This window comes from Antedon mediterranea, chromosome 10, assembly GCF_964355755.1.
Source record: "Antedon mediterranea chromosome 10, ecAntMedi1.1, whole genome shotgun sequence".
Classification (NCBI taxonomy): Eukaryota; Metazoa; Echinodermata; class Crinoidea; order Comatulida; family Antedonidae; genus Antedon; species Antedon mediterranea.
The window spans coordinates 14,834,564-14,859,774 of record NC_092679.1 but is presented as its reverse complement, the minus strand read 5'-3'; the positions used below and the strand labels follow the sequence as shown (position 1 = coordinate 14,859,774).

Sequence of the window (25,211 nt, the reverse complement as noted above, 5' to 3'; positions counted from 1 at the left end):
AGGAAGTTGGAGTTGTGTTTTGTTTTAATAAGCTGTTAATAATTTAGTTTGTGCTATAAGGAAGTTATAATGTTTTATTAGGCTTAAATAAATAATTTCACCCCACATGTATTTATCAAAATAATTGGATTTTGTGAGGACTGACTATTATAATGAAATCTCTTTTTTGAATAAACTATAGTAAAATGTTTTGATCTCTATCAGAGATCTTTATCAACTGACTGCTCGGTGACAAGCAACTGGTCGTGACATACTTTGTTGACATCATACGCCTCCTCTGGTTGTAGATTGGAGTGCCTTACTATAGCTTATTCAAAAAAATAAATGTTATGATCCATAAAACTTTGAAGCTACACAAAATTGTTCAAAGACATATAATATTTGATTCTTATAATTACTACTGTATTCTTTTCAGTGTTTTATATTTTAAACAAAGAGTAACTAACCCTTTAATCATAAATTCTGTGAAATTGTTTGTTATGTATGACCATTATGTGTTACAGAGCAGAGAATGGTAAATGGACAAGGCATGATGAGGAAGCCAAGGAACACACTTCATCCCTTGAGGTGCTGCTCATTGACTACAAGAGTTTCATAGAGAAGGCTCAGCTATGCCTTAACTGGTTGAAAGATGTTGAACGGCAGGTTGCTAGCCCTGACACCATCAGTCCTGATGTTCCTGAGGTACAAGCTGCTGTTCAAAAACATAAGGTAATGTGTGTGGATATTAAAACAACAGTAGGGAGAAGACATTTTTAAAAAAAACATCATAAGCCCTCTTGTTAGTATTTGGTAAGGAGTTTTTTAGTCCTTCCTTCTTTATTTAACTGCATAAGACGTAACATGGATAACTAGATACACTAGAAGACTGATCATCTTCCATTGTGTTTTAAAATCAAAGTGCATTTAACAACAAGATGGAAAGCAGGTTTCAAGCCTGTGAAGACCTGTTAACTCTCCATTTCCATCTCAATATTGCAGCTTGCTGCCCGATTTATCTAAGGCAGACTTTGCCTATTCTTTAAATTTTTGTTTTAGGACATATGCAATGAAATCGAAAGCAAACGTGTCTTAATACAAAGTCTAAGAGAGAGAGGAGACAACATGGTTAAGGGGCTCAGCGAAGGAGAGAAAGTTAACGTACAGCGGCACATCTTACAGATCTCCAGTTACTTGGATATGGTTCAACGACTTGCCGCAAAGAAGTCTGAAAAGCTTGATGCTTGTTTACATGCTAGACAAGTAAGTTTTTTATATTGTTATGTTTTTGAAAAATTTGAAAATAATCACAAATTATCTGTAGCAGTTGTTACAGCCACCCTTCAGATTCTAGTATCTCCCAGCCCGGGGTAGTTTTTGGTAAGGTTTGATCATTATAATTAAATCGTTTTTGTATTTTTTTTCTCAAATATTTACAGGATTTCTGGGAAAAGTATAACAAATGTTACCAGAAACTTCAAGAGGAATCCAAATCTATTGACGACATGCTTCCCCCTAAATTAGTGGTTGATGAAATAATTAAGCAAATATTTGAAGTGAAGGTAATTATTTACAGTTTGTTATAGTTTGTTTCAATGTCAAAGTTTATGAAGCAGTCACTGAAATAAATATTTGGATGAATATGCAGAAAAGGTATACGAAATAATTTTTATTAAAACAGAAAACAAAATGTAGTTATGCTACAATAACTGCAGTGGAAAAATGTTGACATTGTGAATGAAAGAGAGAGTGTAAAAAAGTGTTTATTTATTAATAATTCTTTAAAAAGTCTTTTGCAAATTCTCTTCATATTTGTTGATTAAGTTTCTTGTTTACATTTATCTTTCAGGCTGTTGATGAAAATTTAAAAGAACTTCTCAAAGATGTGGTTGATGTGTGTAATGCTAGTGGTAGTATAATCAAAGATTGCAATGAAGCTGACAAACAACAACTTCAACAGAAACTAATTGGTAAGAAAGTAAAATAATAATTAAAGTTAGCTTTACATCGTAGAGCTAAGGAAGTCAGATGGTTTGCCCTACTGGATTGTATAGAATGTTCAGTACATTAAAAACACTTTGCGAATACAGTCAACTCTATGAAAACTCTCCCAAAACCAGACTTTTCCCCAAATTAATTTCACCAATAAAAATACATTCCAAATATCATATTTTCAAGAAAACCAGACATATAGGCCAGCCCAAAAGTGTGTGGTATTAGAGAGTTGACTGTATTTGCAAGTAATACTTGAATCAAATCCACGATCTTTGAGCTGGTGTAATAAAACAATACATTATTCGTTTATTGTCCAATAAATGACTGCCATTAAAATCTGTATTTGTGGCTGGGCAGAACAAGTACTCTATGGTATATGTGCATACAAAGATATGATAGATAGTCCTCATTGGAATTGAATATACTTTTCTGTTCAAGAAAATTAACATTTAATCCAATTATATTTACGTTATTTAGAGTTGAGAGCAAAATGTGAGGCATACCAAGGGACTGTAGCCAACAAGTTATCAGTACTGGGATCTCATTTGTCAAACTGCAAATCATTTGAACAATATTCAAATAAACTCTCTGATTGGTTAGCTGTCAACGAGCCTTTAGTTTCCAAGGAGATTAACCTAAAATGCCCTCTTGAGGATATACAACTACAATTGGCCCAAGCTGAGGTAAGATTCAGTATGGCTAATAATTTAAAATACATGAATATATAAAGTTTATACCTTGCCTGAACCAGAGCTATGAAGTAATGTTATACTTGAAGTTAAGCCCATTTTTAATTGTTATTTTCTGAATTTGTTTGTTTTAGTTGGTACTCTAAAATATTGTTTGTTTTCATTTTAGACTGTTTGTGCTGATGCAGTAGCAGAAAAGAAAAATGTGTCTTCAATGCTGGACACTGCTGGAAAAATGCAAGAACAAATAGATGAAGTCTCACAGGAAATTTTAACCAATAAAGTGACAAGACTTCAAGAAAGCTATGAAAGGTATTATCTGCAATATATTATTTCCAATAATGTATAATAATATTTGCTGTTGCTGTTGCGAAACAGGTGCACAATAAACCATGTGTAAGTACATTAAACCAAATTGGTATTTTGTAGTATTGTGTCAGAAGCCGATGACCGAGTACAAAGGTTACAGACTATGATTAAGCAGAGGCAAGCCTATGAGAGTCAGATTGCTAAGTGTGAAGAGATGCTTGAGGAGTTGAAGGAATTGTCTGAAGAATTCAAAGAGCCCTTTTCACACACAATTGAATCAGTTCAGGATAAACTACAGAAGTGCTTGGTAGGAAACTATTCTGTTATTTTCTGATATTGTTTTCTTTCTATCTTATATCCTATTGTTTGTTTACTTTAATACTTAATTACTTTATTGCAAGTGAACACAACAAATGTATCAATATAAAAGAAAGAAGTATGTGGATTTATAGTATGTTATATTGATCTTCTGTATCAGAATGTAAGAGCTAAATTGACAGCCAGTCAGCCACCTGTTGAAGCTCTGCGCCACCGAAGTGATTTCATGTACAAAGCCGGTCAAGTGGATTATACACATAAGGTCTCCACCATCAATCACATCTATGATGAACTTGTGTCCATGGCAGATGACCATAAGAAAAAGTTAGAAGATGCCGTGGCTATTCGTGAAGACTGTCAGAAGTATATGAGCGAGCTTCAGTTTTGTCTTGAACATTGCTACAGTGATATGGCAGAGCTAGACCTGCCAAACATCACTGTTGAACAGAAGTTAGAGAAATGTATGGTAAGTTACAGAAATGAGTGTCACAATTTGTGACAGTGAGTATGACAATGAGTGAAACAATGAGTATGACAATAAGTGGGACAATAAGTTTGATTGCGAGTTTGGCAATAAGAGTGACAATAAGTGTGGAAATAAGCAAATTACTTTTGACATTTATTCCACTTACTGAATATGGAACTTGTCTTAGCTTTTGCTGTTTCTAATGATCTTAATAATTTATTTAAATTAATTTCTTTCTCGTAGTCATTGCTCTCCGAGTTAAATTCAAAAGATGTAGTGATAGAAAACCTCAAATCTAGAGCAGAACAAGTTACAAAACAAGGAGGAGAAAATGATAAAAAGGCCATGGACTCTAGTATTGGACGACTTAGTAGAAACATCACAGACACTAAGAATGACCTCCAGCAAAAGGCTGATAGCTTAGCAGATGCCATCAACCTGAAGGACAATCTTGATGCAGATATCAGAGCAACTTTGAAGTGGTTAATGGACACGGCTGTTGGTTTGACAAAAGAAGAACCAATGGGGTTAGCCATGGATGTTGCTGAAGACACACTAAGAAAATCAAAGGTAACTTATATAGAAAAGGAGGATGAATAAATGGTATTTTTATTTATAATCATAATCGTTGTGTTTTACAAGTGTATGTATAGTATTATAATTTTATTTTTCCCACTAGGCTAAGCTTCCTGGCCTTGAGGCAGAACTAGTGAAAGCAACCAACTTGATATCAGATGTGAAGAAGAGCTACATTGATTTTAACGAACCAATACCTCCTCAACTTCAGCACAAATTAGACCAAATTGAAAATCTGAAAAGTAAGGTTTCTCAGTCATTAAATGGGAAGATGAAAAAGCAAGAGGATGGAGTGAAGTGTAGAAGAATCTTCCATGATGACCTGGAACAGCTTAAAGATTGGTTAGAAGATGCAGAGAAGATGGTTGAAGAGACCAAGAAAGGCACTGATTTTGGTGATTTAGATAACCAAATTCAGAATCATGAGGTATTTATTAAAGCTAGAGCTCTTTACCGTATGACTTTTTGTGGATCCTTGAAGGTCATGAGATTTGGCTACACCTCAGTTGGTCTGAAGGTAGAATGTTGATATGCCATCTAGATGGTCAAACCTCAAAATCATTCTTTTTAATTACAATTTTCACCTCAAACGTTACCAGCATGGCAATGATGTTGGGCTTTAGTTACTTATTCCACATATTTATTCACCTCGCATATTTAATTTCATTATGCATATATATTACATTTAGTATATGGCTAAAGTTTTTCTTAATTTTAGGACTTCTTCAAAAAGGAACCAGACTTTCAGAATATGATGGATGATGTTGTTGAACTGGCTGGCAGAATCTCTTCATCCTTGCCTAATGAAGACAAGATAGAGATAAAAGATGACTTAAACAATGTGAACATTCGTTTAAATGACGTATCAGATACTTCTGGTACTATTTCAAATAAACTAACCGATTGTAAGAATGACTGGGATAAGTTTAATAACAAGTTGCAGGAAGTTGAAACAGATCTAAAAGCCATTGAAGAGAGAGCAGTCTATGCTGTTCCTGCCAGTGAAGAAGTAGCACTAGAGAACCAACTGCTTAACAAGGTATTTATTGTTAATATATATATAGGGAAACTTTTTTAACAATGGGGTGAACATGATATAAACTAACAACTGTAAAATATTAAACAAAATAACTTCCAAACGTTTGTGTCAGTGACTCTTTTAGGACATTACATATTTGGAATGCTATATCGTTAGATTCAGAACCTCATTTGTAAATTACATGCACATTGTTTTTGTGTGTCAGAAATTGATAGTTTTGACATCTAATTCTAAAAAAATTGACTCTAGATTCTGGAGTAAAACTACTAAATAGATTCCTGTAAATCTGAGCTGATAATGATATAATAGATATAATGAACAATATTTTTTAATTTAATTAATTTATACTTTTTTTTAGGAGCTTTGTGATCAGATTCAAGTAGTTGATAGTTCTCTGCAAGACCTAAAGGAAATGGCAGAAATCCTGGACAAAGAAGCAAATGACAATGGACAAAAAGCAATACAGGATGCTATCCAACCAGTAGTTTCTCATTTTGATTCTGTCAAGGCTGAGCAAGAAAACCGCAAAAGAGAGCTTCAAGCTACTGCCGACAAGTGGAAGAAATACAATGAGTGTCTTAAAGAAGCCAATGACATCATAAATAGTGCCACTAACTACATGCCAGAGGAATTGACATTTGGTGTGCCAACAGAACAGTTAATGCAACAACTGCAAAATTCTAAGGTAAACACAAATCACTGTGATTGAATGATCAGGAATAGCACTGTACATTCATTTGGCAACTGTTTCAAAATTTAAATGAGAAGTCATATTTTTTCATTCCATACCATACCCTATTTTCCAATTTAGTGTAAATTTATTCTTCTACGGAAACAAACAAAAGATTTCAATATTGTTTTCATCAACTATATATATGAAGAGTGTGTAAGTTAGAATATTGACATAGATTTCATGATTTTTTAGGCTGCCAACATGAAACTTGAGGAAGGTAAAGCAGTTTTTGAGAATCTTCAGGAAGCAGCCAAAGAACTTGGTGAACAGGTCCAAGATATGGAATGCTTGCAGTCACTTGAAGAAGTTTGTCAAGCTAATGAAGAAGCCACTCAAAGGTACTAAATTGTAGTATTATTACATTATTATAGAATGTTTTCTGCTTAAATGTATTATAAGAAATATACTGCTTGGAAACCTAAACTTCGATCTGTCATTATAATTATGAATATGAAAAAAACCAAAAGTTCACGCTATAAACTTTTTCTTTGAAATTACACTGAATTCTCTATAATTTCTACCCAAAATGTTGACATTAATAAATGAAATTGGTTGTCTTCAAAGTATGTTGGATGTAACTGAGAAGCAGATGGCAGACCTTCAGACTGCTTTGGAAGATCGACATAACTATGAAGAAGAGATTGAAGCCTGTGACCATGCTCTTGAGGAACTAGAGTCTATATTACAGAATATTGACCTACCATGTAGTTATACTGTAGAAGGTGCACAGTCACAACTGAATCAACATCAGGTGCGTAAATAGTTGACAAATTATCAATAATCTTTCAGAAGAATAAGATGGTCATTAATTAATTTAATTATAAACAGCTTTGAGTTTAATAAATCAAGTCTAATCATTCCATTTTCTGTCATACTATATGGCATTTGAGACATTTATTCAACACTTGTTGTTGAATAAATATAGTACCAACATCCAAAAAAGTACTTATTTATATATTTACACATACCTTTGGAAGTGTATAGTACAATTAACCAATTGCTATTATATTGAACCAGATGAGGTTCGTCATTATTTTGTAAACGTGAGTAGCTCACAGACGTAGTATTCTAATAAGATCAAAACAGTACTCTCAAATTGGATAGTAATATATAACATCAATTATTTTTGTAGGATTTAAAAGACCGAGTAGGTGCATATAAGCCTGTCCTAGACATCCTTAAAGAGAAACAAGCTAAAATGCAAGACAAAGGTCAAATTGACCATGCAGAAGACGTTGATAAGCTTGAAGCTCTTCATAACACTCTTCTTGACAAGTTGGATGACAAGTGTACTAAGCTCCATGAGGCAGTCACAGTTAGAGAAAAGTTTCATGATGGAATTGATAAACTCAAGAATTTCCTGAAAGAGAGTGAAAGTGATATTGATGGTTGGGGTGAGCCAGGAACTATAGCAGAGGACAAGTTGGAAGATTGCAATGTAGGTTTCAGTTTATAAGCATTTATTAGAGACTAGTGTAAACGAGTTCTAGTATATTATTCTATTAACATTCTAAATTACTCTTTACGTTGTCTTTCAGGCATTGATGTCAGAGTTGCAAAATAAGAAAGAACTTTTAAATGAACTTAGCAGTTTGCATGAAGAAATTGCTGAACTTGGCCAACCAGAAGATGCTAATGCTTTGGAAAACCTCATGAGTCAAGTGAAAGAGGAAATCACCAAGTTGGAGGAAACCTTGGTCAAGGATCAAGAAGTGTTAGCTGCTGATGTGAAAGAGAAAGACGAGTTGGCAAAGGTAGTAGATGAAATGACTGAATGGATGGAAGAGATGGTTGCTGACTTCCAGCGAGATTTACCTCTTGCACTGAGTGCAGATAGTGCTGAATCTTCTTTAGAAGAGCATAAGGTAGAGTGTGCATTAGTCTGGTGTGTTATATTCTTTACTGTTTTTAACATTTGACAGGACCAAAAAATTTGTAAAAGAGATTTATTACTTTCTATAAAACAAGCATTTTTTTGTTTTGCAGAACAAGTTACCAGAAATACAGGAGCAGATTAAAACTGCAAAACAACTTGTACTTGACACTAGGAAAAAGTATGAAGACTTAAGAGAACCAATTCCACCAGAACTAGATGAGAAGCTAGATCAAATAGAGGATGACTGCACTAGACTTCTAGCAGTAACTGAAGAAAAACAAGAGGTATTGGAAAATTCTCTGAGGCTTCGAGAAGAGTTTGAAGAAACTTTGCAGGCATTGGAAGAAGAGCTTGATTCTGCAGAAGGAATTCTTACTTCTGAGATTGAGGGCATTGATTTTCCTAATATTGACACACAAATTAAAACGCACAAGGTATGTTGGAATCAAATCATATTTACTATGTTGATATATAAAATAAATTTGTTGTGTGTTGTTATCAAGCCAATTATTAGTTCTCTAATTTGTTATTGTATTTTTTTAATTATTTTCCAGAATGCCTTTGATGATGAAACTTCATTTTTGGATAAAATGGAGAAACTTGATGAGCTGTCAGAGAAAATCTCAACTTCGCTGAAACCAGATGACTATATCTCTCTCAAAGACAACATGACCACGCTGAAGGAGAGGCTGTCACAAGATCTTGCACTTGCACGAGAAAATGACAGAACATTGGAAGAAAGTCGTGGTACATGGCAGGATTTCTTACGAAATACTGATGAAGTTGGGTCTGCATTAGAAGCTCTTGATCAAAGAGCAAATTATCCAGTACCTAATTCACTGCAGGTTGCACAAGAAAATATGCTATTAAACAAGGTATTCTATTAAAAACTTTCCAATCCTTGACTTTAACCTTTATCTATAACTCTGCCTCTTTTGTTTATAAATTAAACATTAAAGCACTGTTAATGTATTTACATTACAGAGCATTGAAAAAGAAGTTTGGTTGCAGACAATGGCCATGAAACAGCTTGAAAACCAGTGTGAAGCTCTTTTAAATGTTGGAAATGAGGCCGGACAGGCTACAGTCGGAGATAAGATCCAACCTATCAAGAACCAACTAGATAGATTGAAATCAGATTGTACTACACAAACTCCTCAATTGCAAAATGCAGTGGATAAATGGCAGGATTATCAAGATGCACTGCAGGATGTCAATGATGTTGTTATGGATGCGGTGCAGTTTGTTCCATTATCTGTGCCACTAAACCTTCCAACAGAAGATATTAATCAGCAATTAAGCAATGCTCAGGTTGGTTTTATTAGATAGATATTCGCTTATGTTTGGTTTCCTATTACAGCCTTGCTTGTCATCAGAGTTGTGGGTGTTTGCTTGTTTTGACAAGACAAGACAAGTTTGCAATGCACCCTTGTTTTGGTGGTATCCGATTAAGCAAAAATATTTGAGAATATTTTATTGGTATAAATTTCTCCAATGATAAGCTCTTTATTTGAAGAGTGTTTATTATTATATAATTGTTATGATTTGTTTGTTTAAAATAACTTTGTAAAGATATTACAGTAGTATTCATATCTTGCAGGTTGCTAGTGAAATCTTAACAGAAGGTCAAGGTAAACTTGCCAAACTACAAGATGCCACAAAAGCTCTTGCTGAAATGATGAATGATGAAGATGTCAGTGAACCAACAACAAAAGATCTTGCCAATATATGTGAGAAATATCAAAGGTAATTATTCTATTCATTTCAATACCATTTTAACATGCAGGGTAGTTTCAACCCTCAACTAAACAATCTACTTTTACCATATATATATATATATATACAATTTAAATAAAATCAGATGAAAGCATTTTTCGAAAATACCTTAACATCTTTTATTATTTTCAGGATATCGGATGCTACAAAAGAACAAGTGGAGAGGTTGAATAATGTTCTTGAAGAACGAGACGATTATGAAACTCAAATTGATGGTTGTAGAAATGATCTAGAAAAACTTCAAAATTCAGTTGAGCAGCTCAAAAAACCAATTGGGTTTAACGTTGCAGATGCTGAAGAATCTCTGAAAGAGTGCAGAGTAAGTTATACTTATACTTAAGCAAATTTACCACATCCTTGCAAATCTGAACACAGTAGTACCTGTATTACAGTGTAATTCAAATTGGCTAATATCTCATACATTTCATTCCTTTTTTAGGTACTGAAAGCCCAATTAGCTCTTCAACTTCCACTCATAGAAGAGTTAAAAGAACAAAAAGACTTGATGACTAGCAAAGGTCAGATAGATCATGCTGATGAAGTACAAGAGCAAATTGATCTTCTGGATGATCTGATGAAAATCTGTGATGGTCAGTGTGATAAACTTGAAGGAGCTCTTGAAGATAGAATGGCATTCCATGAAGACTTATTAAGTGTTCAAGGACAAATGCTGCAGTGTCAATCAGAACTAAAAGACATGCAGGATGCAGGAGCATCACCAGAGGATCAACTCAATAAAAGTCAAGTTAGTTCTTTTGCTATAATTTTTAGATTATGAAATTCATTTAATGTTTGTTCATAGTGTATTGATTGTGATTGTGAATACTGGAAGAATGAATGAATAATCACCAAATTTACAGAAATTACGATATTCAAATGTTTTCTTACATTTATCCAATTTAGGAATTCAAAGATATTCTGAAGGAATTGCATCCCAAGATTGAGCAATTAGAAGCAAGTGGACAAATTCTTGCCATAGATGGTGCCAGCAGAGATCAATCCATGCTGTCTGCAACCATTAAAACTCTTAAAGAAGACCTGGATGTTACTCTTCAAGATCTTGAAGATGAAGAGGCAACCATCAAGGACAAGGTACTAGAGAAAGAGAAGCTGACAGCTGAAGTTGCTGAGATGTTAGAATGGCTAAATGCTACCAAGGACACTATGTCAGCAGAGGAACCTATTGGCCTAGATGTACATCAAGCTGAAGAACTTCTTCAGATTCACCAGGTAAATGTAATCAAATCTAACTATTGTACGTCTTTTTATTGTCAGTATTGTGTTAAAATGAAATATCTGTGGGCCTGTCAAAGTGTGTCTGATTCTAAGAGACTGATAAGAAGTTAGTGATCTTATCAAGGAACCATTTCCTTTTAATATGGCATTAATAATAATTACAGTATATATATATATATATACTGTATATTGTTTGTTCAATTTCCTACACTTACTGTGTAAACAGAATAATTTTGAATCTTTGTCATAAATATACTATTATCCTCATACTGACTTTTGAATACTTATATAGTCTGAACTGCCAGATGTGGAGAAGATGCTACAGAGGGCACAAGCCATCATCATAACAACACATGCAAAATTTGGCAAACTTGGAGATGAAGTTCCTGACCAGATCCAAGGACAGCTTTCAGAGATTGACAACTTGCATTCGCAAGTCCTTGAAGCTTCTAAACAGAAGGAAGAGACTCTGCAGAATGCGTCCAAGCTCAGGGAAGAGTTTGGTAATAAGTTAAATGAAATTGAAGAATGGATAGAAAAAGCAAAGAAGCTGATTGAAGAAGAAAAACAAGGCATTGACTATGACAACATTAAGGAACAGATGCATCAGCATCAGGTATGTATAAATCCTAGAAGAATAATCCTTGTATTATACTTGTGCCAGATTACTATTCCTTTGGACAATGTCAAATATTATTTTGTCGTGTCTTTAATTTTGTCTTGTGTTTAATTTTGTCTTTTAATAATGCCAGCCTTATTCAATGATGTAAGAACTTTAGTTACTGTATAAATATACAAAAGGAGAGTTTTTTAGGTTTTTTTAATGGCACTTCCAATTCAGTATTCTTTGTGACATTGTGCATCATTTACACTCTTATATTCCTTATTAGCTTTTCACCAAATTAATCATTTATTCTGTTATTTCTTCACAGGAATTCTTTGATGAGGCTCCAGAATACCAGGTCAGAATGGATGACCTGTCTCAACTTGCTGAAAACATAGCTAACAACCTACCTGCAGACGATAAAGCTACAATGATAGCCGTCCTACAGAAGTTGTCATCAGATCTGAAAGAAATGTCAACATCTTCATCTGAATGTGGAGAGATGTTAGAGGAAGGTATCAACGGTTGGGAGCAATTCAAAGACAAGGTGCAGGAACTTGAAAAGAAAGTTGCTGTCCTGGGGAAAAAAGATAAAATGGCAATCCCTTCAACGTGTGACATTGCGAAAGAAAATCAACTTCTGAATCAGGTATAAATTGTCAAAATCGAAGAGATCAAATGTGAATTCATTATTTAGTGTTTAAAAAATATTTGAAATTGGTTAAAAGGATGTTACAGAAAATGAGTCTTATTTTTGACATTGATAGTCTGTACAATAACAATATTAGGTCAGTGGTGTATTTTTGGCAGTGTTTCGAATATCTTGGCTGAGGAGTTAAGAGTTACTGTACATTTACCAAACATTACCAACATTATGTTATTCGTTACATTTAGATTGACTGGTTAACCACCCAGAGAGATTTCATATTATTGTATGCTATACAGACACTGGATAAGCTCCAGCTTGACATCTTGTATGTTATGTATTTTTATTTTGTGTATAAATTTATATTTATTCATTTATTTAGACGATAGCTGAGGATTTACAAGCCTTGCAACCAGAGTTTGAAAAACTGGAGGAAAAGGCCATTAATCTGGATAAAAGAGCTAATGATCAAGGCAAAGAGACTGTTGGCCTTGAGATCAAACCTCTTGAAGAAAGCATCTTGAATTTAAGGCAACATCTTAAAAAGGAAGAACTTCAAGCCCAAGATACTCTGCAGAAATGGCATGAACACCAGCAATCAATGGAGGTAGTTGAAGCAGTTATAGCTGATGCAAACCAGTTTATACCAGATAATTTATCCCATGATGCTCCTCATGATACTTTGATTGAAGAGTTAGATAATGCTACTGTAAGTGAATTTCTAATGTTACGGTTTTTCAGTTTAAGTCTCCCTAAATTAAAAAACTGCAATTATTTTTTACAAAGAACTTTTACTTATTGATTTTTCGCATCAATATTTGCAGTACATAGTCAATTAATAAATTGAAAATAGGTCACATCACATGATTATTAACCTACTTTACTTTTAACCATTACATTCATATTAATTACATTTAACTTTCTTTTTTAGTTGGCCAATGAAAAATTGTTTACTGGAGAACCGAAGCTTGTTCACCATAAGAATGCTACAGATGATCTGATTTGTCAGATTAAAAATGCAAAGAGCTCTCAACCAATCAAAGATGATTTTCAGAAGCTACAGGATACATATTATCGGTAAAGTATAAATTTATCACTTGTACACATACAGTTAGCTGTCACATCTTTTAGTTGTTAGCATCCTGTTTCTTAAAATAGAATGAAAGTGAAACCCATTTATTAATAAATATCACTTTTATTTATGTTAATATATTTGTATGATATTCTTGAATTGCATCAAAATATTTGAAAGTTTACATTAAATATAAATTATGAATAACTCTAAAACACTGTTACGTCTTCTTCATTCTATTGCCAAAAAAAATACTATCTAATATTCTTTCTCTAATTTCTTTTGAAGACTTCAAAAGTCTGCATCTGAGAAACAAGCGATAATTAGCATAGAGCTGGAGGAGCGAGGCAACGTGATGGAATTGCTGTCAGAAATAGAAGAGGGATTGTGTGAATTGAATGGAACAGCATCCACTTTGAATGATAGTATTGGCCCAGCACTTGATGATGTTCATGATAAGATAGAACATTCAAAGGTAAATGACATGCTTTATTTGAATGTTTAAATAACCCTGATTATTATATTATTATTTGATAACATAATCAGAGTTGTATGTATGTATAAATATTGTACGTGCAGGTACGCATGTATGTATGTTTAAGAAAATATTATTGACTTTTTGTTTATTGTAAAAGGTTTTTGTTCAGTTGCAATGTGGACATGTATGCTAATTGTGTAATAAATAACAGAGCCTGTAGTTGAAGGAAACTAATTCGCAAATGCTTTATTTAAATGTTTAAATAACATTACTATAAAAAATAACTGCCCCTATCTCACTCCATTTAAAAACTTCCCAGTACAAATTCCAGTCTCCCACCCTCTGAGACAGTATTAAAATCTAGTTTAAAACATTTCCAGTACAATTCAGGTCATTTTAATACTCTATTACTCCCCTGAACAGCTACCCGAGGGTGATTCAAATAGTTGGTCATCTTTGCAGTAGATAGGAATTTGTTTAAAATTATGTTGCGTCAGCTACTTAATTCTTATCAAAATTTAAACTCTGTAGGAAATTCAAGAAGGACTAAGCAAGAAATCCAGTGAGCTGGATCGAATTGAGAGTGGCCAGGAGAGAAAATATGTGGCGTACCATACAGATCCTCCCACTGAGATCACCGCAGAAATCTGCAGGTTAAGATGCTTGATAAATGATGTAACCCAACAACTGCAAGAGAATGAGGATAGTCTTGATGGCGCTAAAGAGTTGAGAAAGAGCTTCCATGATCAGCTGGAGAAATTGGAAGATCAGCTAAATACCACAGTAGACAAAATGCAAGAGCCAGTTGATACAATACCAGAAGGAATTGTAGCTCAAGAGGTAGTGTTCATTTTATTAGTGTCTCTGTTTTAAAATGTATATTTTTTTATTTATCAAATCTGGAACATAAAAATAAACAATTACCTATTAGTAGAACCTCTTTGGGACACTCCTAATTTAAGGGGATACTAATATATTCTCTAACACTATGGTCAATCATTTTTCAAAGCACAAACTCTCACCAAGGTGTTTCCAAAACATGAGTTCTACTTTAATTTTATTTCATAAAGAATCAATATTTTAGAAGGGTTTTGTCTCCCAGAGATCTATATTAAAATAAAGTATATTTCCCTCTGGTAATTCCACATTATATATGTTTGTATTCTTCCTTCATACTATTTATTATCTCATTTCCTTCCACAACTAATGAAGTATATAGAATTCCCCAAAGAAATGGAAAGTTTAAAATGATTTTGTAAAATACTCCAATTACCCTATCACCAAAGCAATTAAACTGTAGCAATATCATATATATGCATTTATTTATATTCTCTACTACCCAATGAGACTACTTCCAGAGTAATGTATTTTTCCTGTTTCACGGTTATTAGTAAATTAAATGAATACTGTAGGTATATATATAACATTTATGAAATTCAATTACAGTAGTACACTGGTCATCCTTAGGACACAACAAAGTGTACCCTTTATTGTTATAATTATATTTCTCCCGCTTCTTTTCACAGTGAGGTCCTACTGTAATTATTATTATTTAAAAAATCTATTTATTATTATTATTCTGCTATGTCATTCCAATTGTGAATCAAACAATAAGAAATAATCTTATTTCAATTTTAAGTAACTGAAGATGAAGTTTCTTCATTGAAGTTAGTGGATTTAATTAATTTAATTATACAAGTATGGTGTACTGTATAATATAACAGAAATATATTATATTACTTTATATTACAATTTAATTATTTAATAATAAAAATAAAAATACATTTCTATTGTTTTTTTTAATTTATAATGTTTACTTTAAACTTAGCAACAGTGGTGTAGTATTTAAACTGAAGTAACACATTTTAAAGAATCAAACACCCCTCTGTTTATAATGGAAGACGCAAGTGTATAACTTCCTGTGGCGGGAGTTCCTTAATTGGATCAGTTTTAACTGTGTATTTCCTATGCATCACTGCATGTTGTAGTAAACCTTGTTTATATTTCTACCTTCTACAAGGGTATTCATCATGACATTCTAAGCCTGAGCTCAATCCTGGAAGCTATCCAAAGTCAGGCTCAGCAAATCAGTGACCAGACGGAGAGTGGAGAAGAAAAAGAACAAGTCATAGCCGTAGTGAACTCACTTCAACAGAAACTGTCTGAACTTAAACATGACTCATCCAAAAAGGGGGAAAGGTTGTCAGAGGCTGTAGAAGTATGGGATGCTTACCAAGATGCATTGCGTAATGTTGAGGACTGGATCGAGAACAGTCAGCCAATAGTAACTAGTGAGCTAATTACCGATAACCTAGATGATGTCACTGATCAACTATATGTACATAAGGTAACCTATTTTACTATCTCTCTTGTTATTAGCAAAATAAATGTAATAAATGTGCATCTGCAGTTTTCTAGCATTTGTAGCATTTTCTTGCTGTAGAAACTAAAGGGGTCAATGTCATATCACTTCCACAGTTATAATAAATAGTTATAATACTATTGTTTTATTACAGTATTAAATAAATTTAAATGTGTGCAAATATGAATTTAACTTTAATGTATTTTTAGTAATATACACCAGCTAAATTTTTTTATCACTGTTTATAAAGAGTTTAAAATACTCTCAAATTGATAAAAAGTTACATTTATTTTGTACTATGTATGACAATGCATAGTTGCTTGCCATGTTTGTATGAGATAATATTGTATTTATTTTACATCAACTACCATCTCTTTTTATTCAACAAATAACTTTGACCTTGATTTAAATCTTAATGAGGTCACAGGAAATTGAAAACAAAGGTCATGATCATTGTACACATGTGTCATTAAACATGTTGACATTTGTTTGTTTATTTCAATAACATAGGCTTATATCAACAGTTGTTGGTATTATATTTAAATGAAATGATCTTATTGGTAGTTCATGTGTTGTCTATGTAATTGGATATTGTCCTGAAGATTCAATTTTTATTAATTTTCTCTGAACTAAGAAGGTATGAAAATGAATACATTGTAACATTGGTCCGTTATTTGAATTTTAATTTATAATAAAATATCCTCTCCCCCCCCCCCCACCCTTCTTGAACAACAAATACAATTAAATACAACAAAATAAGCATCATATGCATCATAAATTACAGTACAGTTGAAATGCCTTGTTAAATTATGAAATAACAAATTTTGCAATATTTTTATTTATTAAATTATCTCAGAGCTGGGTTTAAATCAGTTGTCATGATTTTTTTCTTACAAAAACTTGATCCTAAAGACTTGTTATTTTAACCTATTTAAAACAGTGATTACAGAAAATCCTTGGCAATATGCCTAAGTAATGAATAATAATAACTAAAGACTTAGCATTAATTGTGTTCTTGTAAATATTAATTTATTTAGGATGTTGTTGCTACATCACCTGCAATTCACAAAAACCTAGAGACAATGAATACTGCTGCAGGGAAACTAGCAACAGTCTGCAACTCAGCACCCCTTGTTGAGAAAGCTATTGAGATGAATGAAGAATCAACAGAACTGGAGATGTCTGCTACTCAGCGCTTGGAAGCTCTGAAGAGGCTAGCCAACGATTGGAATGATTACAAACAACGAGCACAAGATCTGGAGAAGAAATTGGAGGAATTAAAAGAAAAGCTGATGGATCCTGAAACAGATGAGAAGAACTTGAATGAACAACTTGAAAATACACAGGTGAATATTAACCAAATTTTATGCAAATTTGTTTAAAGTACATTAACCATATACTTGCTCTAATAGTTGCTTTTAAATTTATTTTTAATTTATATCAAAGGTTGTTGTTATTGAAATGGCTGAATTAAAAGAGAAGTTAAAGGAACTGCAAAAGAAGAAGCAGCAACTAATTGGATCAGACAGACCCATGGATCCAGAACTTTCTAACATGGTGGAAGATTTAGACAAGATTGAAGAAATAACTCGGGATAATCGAGACATCTTAGAAAGTTCCATACAACATCAGGTAAATTAGAGTATTAAATAAGTTGCATTGGAATATTAAATCTGAATAATAACTTGGACTTCTATACCTTCCATTGTGCACTATTAACTGTGCAGGGGCATTGCAATATATAGCCATACAAATCAGCAAAAAGTTCTTGTATAAGGACTTTAAACTGAATGTCTTATTCTGGCTTGTCTGCACTAAAGAACCCAGCTTATTATCCAGAAGGGCGGTGTTACCCCGATGTTCTGGTCCATCTTAGCCTATATCGTGGATAAATAAATTTGAGCCATTTGGTGGTAGCTGATGTGATACTCATAAGAAAAATTTACGCAATTCACCTGAGTAGTCTGCGATTCATGTGATATTCTCCACATACACTTCTATTACAATTCCTTACAATTTTAACTGTTGGAATTTCAAATGAATTTACTACAAAAAGTAATCAATTTGCATTTATGTCTGTCATTAGAATTATCATTAAATTTCTATTTTTTGCTGCTCTGCAGGACAGCTTTGTAGCCCATCTTGACCAGTTATCCAGGAAGCTGTTGGAAGCTGAAGAACTTGTTGTATCTACACCAATTACTGCTGATGACATTCCAGGCTTAGAACATCAACTGAGTCAACATGATGTAAGTACGCTGATTGATATTTGATCTGACATAATTTGTCAATTATACAAATCAAATTATGAAATTGGAAATTATTTAATTTCCAAGGAGTCTACTATACACATTTTATTTTATTCAAGAAATTTTTGTTGAATAAACACATATTTCTTAGCCTGACTCTTGTGCAGCAGTGGCAGATAAAGGATTTGGGAATTAGAGGTTCAGCAGGATCTAAACATTAAAAGGAAGAGCTTGAATTCACCTTCTATCTTTTGTATTTTTTTTTTTATTTTTTCAAATTAGGAATCCGCCTATGTGCTGAAATATTTCCTGCAAATTTGTTTTTTCATGGATAACAAATCTTGGCCTCATACTCCACATACAAACACCTTTAAAAACTGAATTACATATTTTATTAATTATGGATGCTGTTCAGACAGATGTATACCCATTAGCTTTAATTTAATAATATCATAATTATATAAATCTTCACTATTCTTTGATTTCTTTAGGCATTGTCATCAGAATTACAGTCATTTGAGATTGGAATTCATGATATTAAGACAAAGAAGGAGGAGTTACAGCAGAAAGCTAATCAGCGACAAGAAGCTCGCAGGAAAGCTAAAGAAAAATTAGAACCGACTCCTAAACCAATATCACACTCTACTCCAATTCCATCGGAAATCATAACAAAATCAAGAGTTGAAGATACAATGGAAAGACCAAGAGAAAAAGAAGAATATACCTTTTGTCTTGCATCTAAACCTAGATTACCGTTTGAAGATCTGAAAGAGGAAGGTACAGTATGCTTGGAGGCTGTTGCAAGAGAGCTTGTAGACCCTCAAAAGAAGCATAAGAGAAATCTGACTGAGGAGGATGCCTTTGAAAGTGGACTTGGAAGCTCTGCAGAGTTTCCTTCTGAAGAATTCTCACCACTTAACATGACACGCTGGACAACTGATGGCATATCAGACAAACTGCCTGGTTTTACATCAATCAAGACACTACCAGAATTGCTTCTGTCAGGTCACAGTAGACGTTTTGTAAATCCTCTTCCTGGGGATGATATTGATGGTAAATTATCTGGATCAAGTGATGCCATTTCATTGCCATCATCAGCCAGTGGTGTATCCTCACCTGGATTCTACACCCCAACAGGAAGTCCCCAATTGGAACACTCTGGAGATGAGAGGGATGAGGAAAGTCCAGTTGGGGCATCACCAGAACTTTCTGCTCTTGGATTAATTCATCGTGCATTGCAAATTAAGAAAGTCCCAGATGAAACTGACAATGCTCTTGAGATTTTGGTTCCAAAAGAAGAGGTCCATATTTGGAAGTCTTTAATTGTGGACCTTAATCCAGTGAGTAGAGTACCACCAGTGACTGTACCCTTAGAAGAGGAAATGATAAATGAAAATGAAATTTCAAAACAAAATGTCCAGAGTACGCCAATAGCTTTAAACTTTCCAGATGCGCCAACACCCCCACCATCACCAGTTGGTGGTGAAACAACACCAAAGTTGTTTAACTCTAATGATATGGCAGTGCTTCAAAAACTTTCCCCAGTAGATCCTCGAGAGAATGTACCTCTGTGTGATCTGCAAGAGGAATTAAAGAATCTTGAAATTGACTCTAAATCAATTCCAAATTATCCTGACATCAATGAAAAACCACAACGTCCTGGTATTGATGAAAGGGTTAGCAGAACATGTGTATCTCCAGTTGAAGTTCCTATTGGAGATCTTTTTGATGAGGTTGATGGAGTTTCATCAGAAAAGCCTCCATCAGGAAGACAAGGTTCAGGTAATCGTGTCAAATGGCGTAATCCACCTGTTCAAGACCATCATCCACATGAGGATGATATTCCTGATTTGAACCTGAATGAAAAACCTGCAGTAAATGGAACAAGTCATATTCATGCCCCAATCTTCATCGATAGTTACCCAATGTCACAAGCATTATCTCTATCTAGACAACCAATCAGCAACCAAGGAACACCTCCACGCAGTAAATCCCAATCTTCTTGGCACTCTGCTTCATCACTAAGGTCTGCACATGATCCAGATGCATTTTCTTTTGTTCTTTCACCACGTTCAAGAGTTGCAATTGGTTCACATGTGAGTCCAGTAAAAGCTGTCAGTCTTCCAAGTGGTCTGCATCTTGATGAGGAACCCAAGCCATTAGCACTCTCTTTTACAGATGCTGATGATGACAAGAAAGTTGAAGACCTTAACAAATCATGGATTCATCTTCAGAACAAAGTAAGATTTATTTAATTTGTTATATAATAAATGCCTGCAAAAGTATATACTGTATTAATGAGTGATCTCTTGTTGGCAATATGAAGAAGTAGATCAGCTGATCGACTTTCTATTGTTTCTCACTCTTCTAATGCCACATGATTTTCTTTCAACTCATTACTTTCCATTTTAAACTTTTCTGTGTATTTCATGTCTTTTCATATTTATCATTTTTAGATGCAAGAGAAGCAACGGCAACTGAAAGATGCATTGAAACGTCAGATAGAGTACCAAGATGCATTGTCACAGGTCAGCAATGATATGGAGAGAGCAGAAGCCAGCCTTAAAGCAATTGAACAGCTTGATGATCTTCCCAAGAAGATTGAACATGTTAAGGTGAGTGTTTCCTCAAGCCTGAACTGCCTATCGATGTTAGAATGCAATCCTCCATTCACCAGAAGCCTTATCATCTTAATGTACTGTAACCATTTAAATAGAAATCACTGTTCTATAAAGGGCATTAATAGAGAGACATTGTGTGTGTGTGTGTGTGTTGATAAGGGATCAGTGGAGAATACTGTACAGATAAAAGATTTTACATCACAATTATACGTCTGCTAGTCCATTCTTTTGGATCCCATTTATCCACTATATAATCACAGTTACAATGGTGGTTACATTTTGTATGAAGGATTAAGATCTCAAGAGCTGTTATTACAAGCAAGACCTTTTTTTGCCAATTACTTGAAGCACTTTTTCGACCACCTTCTTTTTTAGATATTATAATTTCTATTAATTAATTTATAGAGTGACATGAGTATCATCATTTTTGTTTATGAATCTCTTCTACTAGATTCTTCTGGATGAATTGGAAGACATCAAAAAGGCTATTGATACAGTACATGACAAAGGAGAGCGTATCTTGTTACCTGGCGATGTCAATAGTAGAGAAGCAATGCTGTCGTCATTGGATCTCCTGCAAGAGAAGGTTGGAAGACTTAAGCAGAATGCTAAAGGACTTTGCTACGATGCAGAGGTAACAAACAAGTTCATTTATATTTATTAATTTCCTTAGAATTGATTTTTTGTTACTGTATAATTATACCCTTTTATGCTAAGACAGTTTGATAAGAATACAATTATCAATCAGGTCAGCATTCTTATTTTTAAATTATATATATATTTATAATTTCTTGCTGTAGACTCTGAAGTCACCTGGAAGGAGTTTCTCAACAAGAGTGGTTTAATTTACTACTTATTTATTAGTTTTGGGGTGTGAATTTGGAATTTTCTGGTTCCTGCAGAAGGTTCTAGTTTGTTTCTGGGAAAAGTAATCTTACTATTGATAACAAATCTTGTGTTTATTTATTATGTAGACAAGGCATCAGGAACATGAGGAGAATGTTAGTAAACTCGAAGAATGTCAATCCGACTTACAAGATGTTGATGACTGGATATCAGAATTGAATACCACTCTTGATGTTGAAAATGATGAAGAGGAAGTAGAGGAACTTGAACCAGATATATCTGGAATACAGGAGGAAATCATCAAAAACCAGGTAAGAATGAAAGTATCTTAAGCTCTGTCTACACTATGTGCCCAAATATAGTAGTAATATGACATCATTATGTCCATATATGGACACCTTACATTTTTTGGTAGTGTAGACAGAGCTTTACAGTAGTTAGTATTGAGAAACAGACACAGCATATAAAATCGATAAACAGTAATTTTTCTATGTATCTTTCCTGTGTCTTTATACTAGATATACCAGCAGTTCCTCACCATCACAATCTCAATTACCATAAATGCAATGCATACAATGTGACCAAATTGAGCATGTACTTTAAATAAATTACACTGCCATAGATTATTAATTTTTGTTAACATGAATTAATTTCTACCAACAATTTGCCTAAGCAGCTTTTATACAGAATTACAAAGGGAGCCCTCTGTAATAGTAATATATTGTTTTTAAGTCATGTGTAAATTCAGATTTAATTTACCAAATATTAAGTACTATTTTAAATTAAAGATCTTATTGGGTGTGTAAAGAAAAGACAAATTAGAAATATTAAAATATTATTGCAACAGGAAAGATCTACAAGGACAAAATATGAACTTCACATCTATAAACATCATTGCCCCAAACAGAATACTGTATGCCTACCACTACCAGTAATCTGGGAAAAGTGGAAACAGTGATGGATCCAGGATTAGGAGAGAACTAATTTGTTGTAATAGTAGTCTGTCAAAAATTGATTTGTATCTTCCTCTTGATTTCAATGATGAACATTTCAGTTTTCCGCCCATTTTGAGTGATTGTATGATAGCATGTGTTTATCGCAGACCTATCATTTCATCTCCTTCATTTTCAGTATGACAAATGCATTGATGAAAGTACTTTATTACACCAAACTCAATGTATTTCTATTTGATATGAAAGGGAGTTTTGAAGTAAAATCACTACTTAGCCATATACGATTAATGAGAAATATAGAATAAAAACATGATTGCTGTAAGTGGTGATTTGCTAAATGCCTGTTGCGTGCCAAGCCGTCATTTAGCTCTAAGCTAGGTATATACAGTACTTAATTAAGTGTATATATTAAGTACAATGGCTTATTCAAGGTTGCAGCAGAAAAAGATCACATATCTACTGAAAAGTTTATAGTTTTCCTTTAATTCAATAAAGTTTTGGGGGCCAGTGTAGTAGATTTATAGCATTTTTTTGTTTTTCTAATTGGAATTGTGTATGCAGGTGAGAGATGCGAAATACACGATATTAATCTACTTGAGATTTTGACTTACTATCTATACTAAAATATTAAAAAACTGATACATTAAATTGTTAAGATAGGTTACATAGATAGTTACACCAAGATTCAGAACTGGAACCTTCTGCTTGATATGCAGATGTCCTAATCATTAGACCACTGGGGTTTTCATGGTTTGGTTCACATTCAATTAGATAGCAACTCTTTCAGCTCTCCATATTCTGTACATGCTTGGGATGGTCTAATTTGTCTAGAAATGCTGGTAATTCTAATGGTTTAAAGAGAAGTTGGGACCTTAACATAATCTGGTTTTGGGAGACTTTCTGATTTTCAGAGAATCTGGTATTGGGAGAGTGGATTGTATATTATGAACAAGCTAGTCATAAAGTATTTATTATAATAAATCGTATTAAATCTTTAGAAAAAAATAAATTGAAAAGGATGATAGCAGAGCATGACAGATGACCTGATCTGATCACTCTTAACAATAGCTAGCTTAATAAACAAATGATTGAATTTTTAACAATTAATCTATTAAATACCAGTAGAATATGAATAATGAATGAATGCTAAAATCCTATTTGTATTTCAATAGAATAAACTGTTGTTGTAGATTCTCAGGGGATACCCTTCCATTTTATGCAGTGCTTGTGAATATGTTTAATTCAGTATTGTAACATTTACTTTTCATGATATATTTTAGTTTAGGTGAGTATCACAATTTGGATAATACAATTACTTATATAAATAGATGTTAGTAGTGTGAAAAAATATTTTTAGCAGGTAGCCATGGACCTATAAATAAAAAGTCCCTGATTAGGCATGACTGGGCTGCTAGTAATATGTGTTTAAAAATATTAACAATACAGGTTTTATCAGGACATAGCCATACGATATCATAAGATATGATCTAAAGACTATGCTATATTGAAAGCAACCCATGGTATGCTGTGACATATTTGTAACTTCTGGACTAAATTTGAATATTATTTATTATATTTCATTTTGATTGCACAAATGTTATCTTTGACTAATTAATTATGTTATGAAATTATAGAATCGTTTGTTGGAAGTTAGTCGAAAACTGCAGAAATTGGATGACATCCAGTCCTTCATCGAAGACACCCTTGTTGTAGAAGACATCCCTCTTGGCCACCAGTTACTGGAGCAAGAAGCAGAGCTCCGAGATAAACTGGAGAGATTGAAACAAGACTTGAGCGATAAACAAGGTAACTTGTGTGCTAATCGCGATGCTGAGCGACTCGTGCAGGAATACAAGGTGATGCAAGATTGGATGGAAAAGAACCAGGCTGCATCAAGTTTCTTGTTATCACCTGAGGAGGCATGCTTTAATGTGGAGATGCTGCAGCAGCAAGCTGAACTACAACAGGTAGGCTTTTGAATTATTATTTTTAAGTAAGTAAAGTAGGTTCTGCCCCTGACAGATTCATAACATGACAGCTGACCTTTTTAGCCATAAATGTATACAATTTATCAGAAGACGTTATTATTTTTTTAAGCATTTTAAAAACAATATTTCTTAAATATAAAAACCCACTAATATTCGTATATTCAATAACATACAATAATTTTTTCTGTTACACAACTCCAAGCCGACAATAGTATGAATATTACATTAATGGCAACTAGTTTGAATTTAATTTCCTTAGTATTTCCTATTTTGTGCAATCAATAAAAGAATATAATTTCCGTTTAATATAAGAGAAGCCATTACATATGAAAATGTTTTAAGACATTTCTTTATTTTTGCTATAAACAGCAGAATATTTTGAAAGAGATGTTCAAAATAG

General features: G+C 33.4%; 1 protein-coding gene across 7 annotated transcripts in view; it reads left to right on the top strand.

Moving 5' to 3' along the window:
- The window catches only part of LOC140059786 (muscle-specific protein 300 kDa-like), a 160,431-nt gene that overhangs the window by 74,079 nt on the left and 61,141 nt on the right, over positions 1–25,211 (top strand). For all 7 annotated transcript variants that reach the window (XR_011847254.1, XM_072105689.1, XM_072105692.1 and 4 more), the window contains 38 exons: positions 504–711; positions 1,039–1,242; positions 1,419–1,541; positions 1,829–1,949; positions 2,452–2,657; positions 2,833–2,975; positions 3,093–3,279; positions 3,451–3,756; positions 4,000–4,326; positions 4,436–4,759; positions 5,051–5,371; positions 5,730–6,056; positions 6,297–6,442; positions 6,669–6,855; positions 7,237–7,542; positions 7,643–7,969; positions 8,091–8,414; positions 8,535–8,855; positions 8,965–9,291; positions 9,581–9,726; positions 9,889–10,075; positions 10,196–10,501; positions 10,660–10,986; positions 11,285–11,608; positions 11,925–12,245; positions 12,625–12,951; positions 13,174–13,319; positions 13,603–13,789; positions 14,324–14,632; positions 15,813–16,139; positions 17,192–17,500; positions 17,601–17,786; positions 18,278–18,403; positions 18,895–20,643; positions 20,860–21,018; positions 21,476–21,658; positions 21,999–22,181; positions 24,458–24,790. Coding sequence is in view for 6 of the 7 variants with exons in the window: in XM_072105689.1 (XP_071961790.1) it covers positions 504–711; positions 1,039–1,242; positions 1,419–1,541; positions 1,829–1,949; positions 2,452–2,657; positions 2,833–2,975; positions 3,093–3,279; positions 3,451–3,756; positions 4,000–4,326; positions 4,436–4,759; positions 5,051–5,371; positions 5,730–6,056; positions 6,297–6,442; positions 6,669–6,855; positions 7,237–7,542; positions 7,643–7,969; positions 8,091–8,414; positions 8,535–8,855; positions 8,965–9,291; positions 9,581–9,726; positions 9,889–10,075; positions 10,196–10,501; positions 10,660–10,986; positions 11,285–11,608; positions 11,925–12,245; positions 12,625–12,951; positions 13,174–13,319; positions 13,603–13,789; positions 14,324–14,632; positions 15,813–16,139; positions 17,192–17,500; positions 17,601–17,786; positions 18,278–18,403; positions 18,895–20,643; positions 20,860–21,018; positions 21,476–21,658; positions 21,999–22,181; positions 24,458–24,790 (10,870 nt within the window). In the remaining variant the exon portion in view is untranslated. The remainder of the gene's footprint in view (positions 1–503; positions 712–1,038; positions 1,243–1,418; positions 1,542–1,828; positions 1,950–2,451; positions 2,658–2,832; positions 2,976–3,092; positions 3,280–3,450; positions 3,757–3,999; positions 4,327–4,435; positions 4,760–5,050; positions 5,372–5,729; positions 6,057–6,296; positions 6,443–6,668; positions 6,856–7,236; positions 7,543–7,642; positions 7,970–8,090; positions 8,415–8,534; positions 8,856–8,964; positions 9,292–9,580; positions 9,727–9,888; positions 10,076–10,195; positions 10,502–10,659; positions 10,987–11,284; positions 11,609–11,924; positions 12,246–12,624; positions 12,952–13,173; positions 13,320–13,602; positions 13,790–14,323; positions 14,633–15,812; positions 16,140–17,191; positions 17,501–17,600; positions 17,787–18,277; positions 18,404–18,894; positions 20,644–20,859; positions 21,019–21,475; positions 21,659–21,998; positions 22,182–24,457; positions 24,791–25,211) is intronic.